Below are 9,189 nucleotides of genomic sequence, written 5' to 3' on the forward strand. Positions count from 1 at the left end.
ACACTGGTAGCCACTGCCAGCTGGTACGGTCATTAATATGTCCCCGTGGTGAATTGTCAGCGTCCAAAAAGAAAAACTGAGACATTTTTTCATCTCATCATCAGATCAAATACATTCTACTCAAAGAATAATCTTGTATACTCTCTTGGGACAATACATTTTGCTGACATGTTTTTTTTTTTTTTTAAATATTTGAGATAGTAAACAGAAACAAACTGAAAAGATCTATGGGGTTACCAAGAGAACTTGTATTTTTTTAGAGGCACTGTTGTGAACTTTCCAGTTACAACTTGTTGGATGAAGTTTACGAAGTGTTGAGAAGATGACAGCTAGAAAATAAATGGAGTTTAGCATCTGGTCATGGAAGACTTGCTACAGAGTACCTCTTGACTTCATCAGTTATCATAAACTAAGAAACTTTCATCAACCACTCAAACCTTAGTTTTGTTTCTGTTTATTGCCCTGAAAATGAAATGTTTTTTCATGAAACATGAAATGGATGAGTCTATGGACACGGTGTTGAAAACGTCAGGCGTCTACAGCAACACCAACCAAACAATGGCAATCAGCATTAGGATAACGGCCAGAACACAGATGCTAATGAAGACAATGTCAGCAGTCTCATGAGGCTCGCTTTCCTCTTCTTGGCTCTCTGATTGGCTGGACTCCTCAGCTCGTTTGGCCAGCTCGTTAAGCCTCTGACGCTCCTCCACAGAGATGATGTCAACCGTGGCAACCTTCCTCTGAGCATCGCACTGGACCTCGTACTCCTGGACGTTCTGCTGCTTTCCGTCGGAGAAGTCGATGTATAGAGTGTTTACCAGCATTGTGATATTCTGACGCTTCTGCAGGGAGTCAAACGTAACCGTCACTCTTAGATCATTCCGTTTGTCACGTGAAATAAAGGGTTGTTCCACAAGTTTAATGACCGACTCTGTGAAGTTTGCAATCAAACATACCTGACCAGCAGTGCCACAGTTCACAAAACGCGCCAGTATTTTATACGCCGTTGCTGTCAGCTGGGCAGAGCAGGATGGGTTCCCCAGGTAAACGCTTTCACGTTCCAGCTGTGGCAAAGAGTGTTTGGAGATCTGAATCTGAAACTCAGTCCTGGTACAGCTTACATTGACTGGCACCACTTCGACAAAACAAGAAATAAAAAGCAGCATGTTGTTTTAGTATTTCAAGAATTTCATTACCATCTTTACAGCTTCATAAAGAGTAAGGCTCACTTAGCTGACTGTGTGTATGATGGTTTAATCATGGAAACTGTTATAAGAAAAACCTTAGATACAGTTATAAGAAAGCCTCTACCAGGTCATAGCTTTGTGAATGAGCTCTCCTTTGAGGATGTAGATGGGAATTAAAAGGTTACATTCTGTTTGCTACTCCCTCTAGGCCACCTTACCTTCAGCAGATGCAGGCATTGTGTTGACACTCACCTCCTATATAGGAGGCGTAGAAGCCCTTGAAGGCAAAATTTCGATCTGTGCTGAGGACTACCAAGAGTTTGTTTCCTTTGGATGTCAAAGAAGGAGGCTGTTCTGAACCACACCAGCGTCCCAGCAAGGGGTCCGATTCACTGCTTCCATCATACACTGCCACGGAATCGTAATCACACATGTCCGTCAGGCTGTTCTGATCCTCCAGCTCCATGACTGGAAAGAAGAGCTTGATTCTGTATCCAGCAGCCAGAGTGATAGTCCAGTGACAGTTGATGTTGTTGGGATAGACATGTGGATAGTGTGGACTTGTGAAGTTCCCACTGACAGCTGTGAAGACCTGCTGACATTCCCCTTCCAACACAAAACAGAGACAATAGTGTTTCTTAATAGGTGACAGACCTTAATCATGTATAATGTTTTAAGAAGCATCTTTCTTTCTTACCTGAGTAATAATATGCTTTGAAACCTCTTCCACCAATGTTGAAGTCAGACCTGAAAACCACCAGCAGTTGGTTTGAGGTAGTGATTACGTTTGGGGGCCGTTCACTGCCACAGTAGTTCCCAAGGTGAGCGTGTTGAACGGTGGGCCCATCAAACAAGGCTACATAGTCAAAGTTGCACCCCTCATTGTTTTCCAACTGGAAGTCCAAAAAAACCAAGCTGACCACACTACAATTGGACACATGCACGGTCCATGAGCAGTCAGCATTGTTGTTGTACTCCACTGGGTAACCAGGACTGGAGATGATGCCTGAGAGACCAGTCAAGACTCCACCACACATATCTAACAAGAGATGAAATTTGCAAAGAGAGAAAACAAGGAGAAAGTAACGTGCTGTAAAAGAGCCTGATTTAAAGACAGAGATTCCTCCAAATTACATGCATTTCCGCAACCACCAAGACCGATCACTTTTTAAATAGGGGCTCTCAGGAGCGGACACTGTCAAAGATACTTTGTAAGCACAGAGGTGTAAAGGAAAACAAATGGGTCCTGCGCTCGAGCGTGAAGGTTACGTGAAGGAAAGACGGTAAACGGATCCGGGACGGCGCTCACCTTTCCTGTAACCAGCTGAGAAGCCTCTGTTGGCCACGTGCCGGTCAGAATGAAAGATAACGGACATGACGTTCCAGGAGGAGCTGAACTGGGGAGGGGACACATCACCGCAGAACTTTCCCAGGAGGTTACCTTCATCCTCTGAGATGCCGTTGTAGATCTTAATGTAGTCGTAGGCACAGTCAGCGTGGTACTCCAACTCAAAGTGATGAAAGGTGAGGAGAACAGATGACCCCTCAGCCACCACAATCAGCCAGGCACACTCAATGTTGTATGGATACAGGCCTGGGAAATTTGGGCTGGATATATTGCCAGAGTTCGCAGAAAGGATACCTCCACATTTGACACCTAAAGATGAAATCTTAAAGATGTTAAATTCAGAATTATTTGTCTCAGGCCTTAATGTATACATCAGGGAGCAGTAGCATTTGTAGTTCAACAACTTCTTTTTTTTTTGACAACAAAAGGTAACATGCGTTACACAGCAGAAAGAATTAGATCTTAAAAGTCCAAGGTGTATTCTGGTGGAATCGTGTTTCTTGTGAAATATAATAGTTATTACTTATATATTTTTCATACTCCATACACGACACAAACTCTTGGAAGCCTGCTCAGCTAAATGCTACACAAATATATGTCATCGCTGAGAATTCCACTGTTACCCCTGTCAAACAGGTAGTCTTACCTTTTTTGAACACAGCCTTTCCAAACATGGGTAGAAGATAAATCAAGAAAGAAATCCTTAAAACCATGCTGTCAATGTAGTTTCTGTTTTTGTCACGCTTCAAATATAATAGGCATGGTGCGAAAGAGAGAGAGCGTCGGCAGTGTCAAAACCCAAGGCACTGAAATGGAGCCCAAGGTAACGGTAGATGCAATACAATACTGAAAAATTCATTCCCATCTTGAATGAGCAATCTGATAGGCTGCTCCAGCCCCATTTTCACTAAATTTTAATGACCGCGATCGAATGCACGCGGACGGCTTGTCAGGACACTGTTTGGAGAGATGCTATAAAATGTTAATGTGTATGTCACACACAGAGCATCAACTCGTATGGGGCTGATAAAAGAGAAGTGCAGAAACACGCGAATGACCACATGTATCACAAGAACTACACAGCTGATGGTTCACCAGTGAGGCATGAGACGTGATTGTAAACAGACAGAGGTATCAAAGTTCTAGCTCTTCATTAATACAGCATTAAATGGCCAAGCCACGCATAGGAATCAATCTTACTTCTAATTGTATAAACTGTGAAAATGTATCCAGCTTTCCACAAACACGGAATAAGGGCATGAACAATGCATGCATGCAAAGAATCAACACATTTTATGATAAATCGTGGTAATACAGTTGCGTAAGTCCCCTGATCAGTGAAATAATCAATAAAACCATCTGCAAATTTAATAACAAAATATGTGTGTGTTACTGCCGAAAAAACGCATTACTCCTGAGTCACCACAGACAGACCTCATATTTCTCACTCCTTTCACATGAGGGGCATCTCTGAACAGGGTTAAAAAGGGGGTTTGCTAAAAGCCTGAATACCGGCTCCTGAGCTCCAGGCTTGGGGGAAGAGCTTTGATGTGTGAGAGTAAGTGAAAAGCTTGCATTTCAGCCAAGAGAGAAGAACGTGCAAATCATAATATATGTGTTCATATGTGTAGTCGACCTAACCACTTGCAAAGCAGGTTAACCTTGTTCGTGTTTGACGATGTTAAAGCCAATACCAGATACTCCAATGGGAAAGTAAAAAGTCTAATACGCCTTACATCAACCAGCAGGTGGCAGTAACATTCGATGTCAGTTAAAATCTATGCACACCGTAGAGGAAGTTACAGCTACCCACCTTCCTTTGCGTAGTAAAAATGGCTGCGTCCTAGAAGGAAAACGCTGTAATGTCATAAGAGGCCGGGTACATAAGAGCTGTTCTTTTTATGCTGATATTACGCGGTCTTTGTAAAGATGCTCAAAGTAACAGTGCTTAGTTTAAAGGCATCGGCATCAAGGTGCACGCAGAACTCCAGCTCCAAACAAGTTGGAACTGGCCTCTATCTGCGACGGGAAGATCTTTTCGGACGTCGTTGCTTTTCGGTATGTTCTTGCTTATGTGGGAAGGTGCTTCCGAGGAAAAAGCCCAAAGAAGTTTTTGAAATAAACGGACTTGAACCTATTACTTATGCGGATAGAATGCACTACGTTCCTGGGTTGGCGAAGCCCAAGTTTTCCCCATGGGAACGTGGTTGGCATGATCCCGCTCACTATCGGTCGCCCAAACAGGAGGATATGCCCCTGTACAAAGAAAAAAATTGTTACATTTTTAATCAGAGGACAAATGCACTTGAAGGTAAGTGAAGTAATAACGGTCGTTTGCATGGTCTGACGTTTGTTTAACTCCGGCATTTCCCTCCGAGTTTCAGTAATGCAGCTTTTACGTGACAAGACAAGAACAGTAATCTGTTAACCCGATGTTTCATTGTTTTGACTGATAAACACTGCCTTACATGACATTCATAACTTATTTTTTTTGTCTTGCTTCTTGTAGGTGTGCGCCAAGCACTGTGGCTTACTAAGTCCAAGCTTGTCAAAGGGCTTCCTCCTCAGATCCTGTCCCTTGCTGAAGATCCCAACAATCAGATTGAGAATCAGGATGAGCGAGTCCAGAATGCCATCAGACATGCTCGTCTTTGGGACACAACCGACCCCAGGCCTTCAAGGCAGAGATTTTGGTGAGTGCCTTAGGACAGTGGAAGAGAGCTGCACATCTGCCTTACACACTGAATCCAGTCAACAGGAGTTCCTAAAGACATTGATTAACTCAATCAGGAGTGTTATATTAGGTTGAATCAATATCCTACAGGGCAGATATCCATAAGGGTTGGTTTCTAATACACCATGGAGAGTGTTTGTCTTTGGCTGATTAATCTTTTGCATTGCATGGTAAGTTTAGCTAACTACTCATGCTGCTGGAGAACAGAAGAGAGAAACGGCCCGGGATGGCAGTGGCCTTTGATTGGAATGTTCCAAGATTGGAATGATGCAAAATCAACAGAAATCAAGCTATTATTATAAAGTGCATGTTGTAAGTTAGCTTGGATGACTAACAAACTTTGAACTGCTCTGTAACACCTTTAATGTTGTAAAGCCTGATTCATAGGGAAAAGTACATGCAAAATAAAAAAAAAAAGGCTGTTGAAATTAGAATTAAAAACACTATGTGACATAGATTGCAGTTTAATTGTAAAATGTTCACATTATAATATCTATGGCTTTTTACATAATTTATCTGTGTTCCAAATCATATTTGGTACATACAGTGTCATAGGTGCAATTGAGCAGTTAATCTCACACACAGTGTTTACACACAAGTCTGGTTTCATGTTCTTCACATCAGACATTGTAGCCTGTATCCGGTCAGAACAGTCTCGGTGGTATTGCATGTTGTTTCTACCATAACCACTCCACATCCACCTGGTTGTTGTCTCTACCTTCAGCACTGTACTACTTTTCAGATCAACCTCCACTTGTATTTTCTTTCTGTTCCCCGTAACGTCTAATTAGGGGGTATGAGAGTGTCCACCTGCACAGGATGAGCTTGTTTATTTTTTTCTCATAATCAAAAATGTAGCAGTTATTGGGCAGTGCGGGATTACTACCACCATGGGGCAGAAGTGTTTTTGATTTCACTCTCTGTGATGAGCACATCAAAGCGATTTAATCACATAAGTAAACCGTCAGAATTTGCTAAAAAAAAAAGTGACCTAAGATCAGATCACATGCTAGACGTGCCTCGTTTGTCTTCCCCCCCCATTCATGAGGAAACTGCAACCTGACCGTGCTTTCACTACGGCCACTGTCTTCCTTCATCGTTGGCAATGCTGCTTTAATATGGATGGTGGCATTTGGCCCAGACCAAGTTGTATTGACGGGGTGTTGGATTTAATGACGGTCATTAAACACAGAGCAGTCTGCCTCGCGGCCAGGGGCCTTCTCTGTAAAGCCTTTATTAATTAATACAGGCCCTGGGAGGCCTGCCATTCATGAGCAATGCTTCACCATCACTTTGATATCTCTCATCTCCCCACCGAAAGACTGCCCTTTCCAGCCACTGGAGAGGCCTTTTCATCTTTCCCTCACCACTGTCCCATAACATTTTCCCTCCACACCACACTTCAGTCACTCTCTACACAAGCAAAGGCCATATTCTAATCCACTTAACATGGAATGAAAAATTAAAAAAAAGGGGAGTTGTATGTGATTATTATTTCACTAAAGTGAATGTGAATATGTACTTTTTTTTTTGTTCCTGTAGTCCTACTCTGCTGAAGAACCTGCTACACCTCTGTGGTGGACTCCAGGTGACACAACCTGAGCTTGGCAGAAGGATCTTGGCAGAGAAATACAGCCTGGCAGCCACATGGAACAGAGGTGGGCATAGTCTAATTTACTCAGCTATCACAGCACCATTAGAGACAAGTGGCCATAACACATTTGAGCAAAGTTATTAGACATCCGTCTGTGATATTAGTCGATATTTTCAGAATATGGGTTGCCATCCTGGACACTCAATGGAAGTTCTGAATGTGAGCTCTCTGACAGGAGGGTCCTTAACATTGACTTTTTGTAGCAGCCCAGATGTAAATCACACCAAAATCCATGTGACATCTGCATCTAACGCCGGAGACCGGACGCTAATGGATCCACATGTACTTTTCTGCTCTGTTCCAGGGGAAGATCTCTTCCAGGTGAGAGGCCAAAATGGGCTGCTGTTGAACAGTGCGAGGCCTCTCCCAGCGGTGGCCGGGCAGGAGGAGATCCAGAGCACGGCAGATCACGTCCTGGAGAGCTTCTATCCCATCTCCCCGACCATTGACCTGCAGCGTGCCCATGTTTATGATGAGAAGACAGACACGGGTAAGACCATCCGTGAGCTTGGCCTTCACATTATCACTCTAGCCCGAGTAAAACACACGCTCAACGCCTTAGATTAAGATACATTCTTTGTGAGATCTTTCTAAACTAAAAGATTAAACCTGATAAGATTTTCTGGCTAAAAAGTCCAGAAGCAACGGGCGAGCATATCTGACTTGAATTCACGGTGTGTGTCTTCTGTCGTACCTTTTTAAGGTTTCAGAGAGAACAACCCTTACCCCCACGCCCACACTCTCTTCCTATTGGAAGCCGATAGCACTCCCAGGCTCAAGCCTGAGCAGCTCCGTGCTAAGATGGTCATGTTCACTTTTGGGAATGCGCTGGCTCGTGCCCATGCCAACTACGGGGTGAGACATTGTGGTATTTGGTTTTTACTAACCCATAGATCTCTGGGTGTTTTTTTCAGTGTCCTTGTGAAAATAAAGAGATGCTTTCCAACAGTCTTGTACACTGTAGCATTCAATTTGTTACACATGAAACACGTGAAGCTACACTGCTGTTACTATAGAGATACCATGAATTATGACCTCTGAATCCCCTTTGACCTTACAGAGAGAACCAAGGGTCCTGGAAAAGCCCATTGTTGTGCAGAGCGTTGCCACTAATGGCCGGGTTTTCCAGTTTGTGGTGTTCCAGCTCAACACCACTGACCTGGCATCCGATAGTGGAGTGAAGAACCTGGTGTGGGTAGATGAGGACCAGCAGCTCTACGACTTCGCTAAAGTCCGGCCTTTCATTAAGAAAAAGGTTGTGAAGGTAAGCCCTTGAACCATTCAGTGGACTCTCCAAGTAGTTGAACGGTACAGCATTGCTTCTCAAAATCACTGCTTAGATGGACCTTTTCTTTTGGAACATTTCAAGACAGTCAGTGTTTGCTGCGTAGCCTGAGGATATCTCTCTCCTCCCCCTTTCCCTCAGGTTCCTGCTGGTCTGTCAGGATATCAGCCAGACACCTTCAAGAGGTTCCTGGCACTCTATCTCCATGGAGCAGAGTAAACAGCCAATAGGCTAAAAAAGACTTTTACTGGAATACATTGGCACTCCTGTCTGGATGATTCACCTTCCTGTAACACAGATGTAACTTTGTGTCTGTTTTTACCCATTATCACTGGAACTTTTTCCAGTGCTTATGGTAGAAAGTCCCAACAAGACACAATGGAAATACCTTGAATATGTCAATAACTGATATGGCTCTTGCTTTCTTCATTTTTTTTGTTTATTATATGGAGGACAGAGGCAGAAATAAGAAATGCTTTGTGTCATCTATTCCCACAGAGACAAATAAAAATAATTTAATCAGAAAAATTTCACTAGTCATTATTTTACCCTTGCTCTCAGCAAACAAAGTGAACAGTTTACATTCTGATGGCTAAAGAACATTATAGCAAATGGTAATGTATTACAGGTCCAGAGTCTATTTCTGTGACATTTTGTACAAAGACACACTATGACTAAAAGGAACATCAGAGAATTGAAGGTTTTAAGCAGATGCATTAAAATAGATCAAATTAAATAATTCATAGTCCTCTGAATGTGTGATACATTTCTTAACTGCAGCAAATAACATACACACAAGTTTGTGGAGGTACTTTGGATAGCAGGAAAAGCTTATCTCTTGGAGAGATAGTTATAACCAGACTAGAAGAAGAAGAACAGGTCTACTACATCCAAGAGCCAGCAAACATTAATGCCGCCAACAACTAATACTTTATATATGTACTTTTCCCAATGGAATTAAGCAAAGATCCACACAGG

At 42.8% G+C, this 9,189-nt stretch overlaps 2 protein-coding genes across 2 annotated transcripts; one reads left to right on the plus strand and one right to left on the minus strand.

Moving 5' to 3' along the window:
* Positions 1-536: 536 nt before the first annotated feature.
* cdcp2 (CUB domain containing protein 2) lies at positions 537-3,251 on the minus strand. Its single transcript, XM_030776072.1, has 6 exons — positions 3,185-3,251; positions 2,500-2,847; positions 1,888-2,229; positions 1,443-1,796; positions 960-1,138; positions 537-845 (listed from the first exon to the last, which is right to left on the minus strand). Exons 1-6 carry the CDS (start codon positions 3,249-3,251, stop codon positions 537-539), a joined length of 1,599 nt encoding a protein of 532 aa, XP_030631932.1.
* A 1,132-nt stretch (positions 3,252-4,383) lies between these two features.
* mrpl37 (mitochondrial ribosomal protein L37) lies at positions 4,384-8,879 on the plus strand. The gene is made up of 7 exons (XM_030774355.1): positions 4,384-4,849; positions 5,048-5,231; positions 6,815-6,930; positions 7,231-7,416; positions 7,630-7,781; positions 7,987-8,190; positions 8,353-8,879. Exons 1-7 carry the CDS (start codon positions 4,468-4,470, stop codon positions 8,428-8,430), a joined length of 1,302 nt encoding a protein of 433 aa, XP_030630215.1. The 5' UTR covers positions 4,384-4,467; the 3' UTR covers positions 8,431-8,879.
* The last annotated feature ends 310 nt before the right edge of the window (positions 8,880-9,189 follow it).

The sequence above is a fragment of the Chanos chanos genome, chromosome 5 (assembly GCF_902362185.1).
Source record: "Chanos chanos chromosome 5, fChaCha1.1, whole genome shotgun sequence".
NCBI classification, from domain to species: Eukaryota; Metazoa; Chordata; class Actinopteri; order Gonorynchiformes; family Chanidae; genus Chanos; species Chanos chanos.

Excerpts from the sequence above, each read along its gene's own strand:
- cdcp2 (XM_030776072.1), bottom strand. The coding sequence starts at position 3,251 with ATGGTTTTAAGGATTTCTTTCTTGATTTATCTTCTACCCATGTTTGGA. Across the intron at positions 2,848-3,184 it reads AAAGGCTGTGTTCAAAAAAG|GTGTCAAATGTGGAGGTATC; the intron begins GTAAGACTACCT and ends TTTCATCTTTAG. Across the intron at positions 846-959 it reads ACTGTGGCACTGCTGGTCAG|AAGCGTCAGAATATCACAAT; the intron begins GTATGTTTGATT and ends GACTCCCTGCAG.
- mrpl37 (XM_030774355.1), top strand. The coding sequence starts at position 4,468 with ATGCTCAAAGTAACAGTGCTTAGTTTAAAGGCATCGGCATCAAGGTGC. Across the intron at positions 5,232-6,814 it reads CCTTCAAGGCAGAGATTTTG|TCCTACTCTGCTGAAGAACC; the intron begins GTGAGTGCCTTA and ends TTGTTCCTGTAG. Across the intron at positions 7,782-7,986 it reads GTGCCCATGCCAACTACGGG|AGAGAACCAAGGGTCCTGGA; the intron begins GTGAGACATTGT and ends TTGACCTTACAG.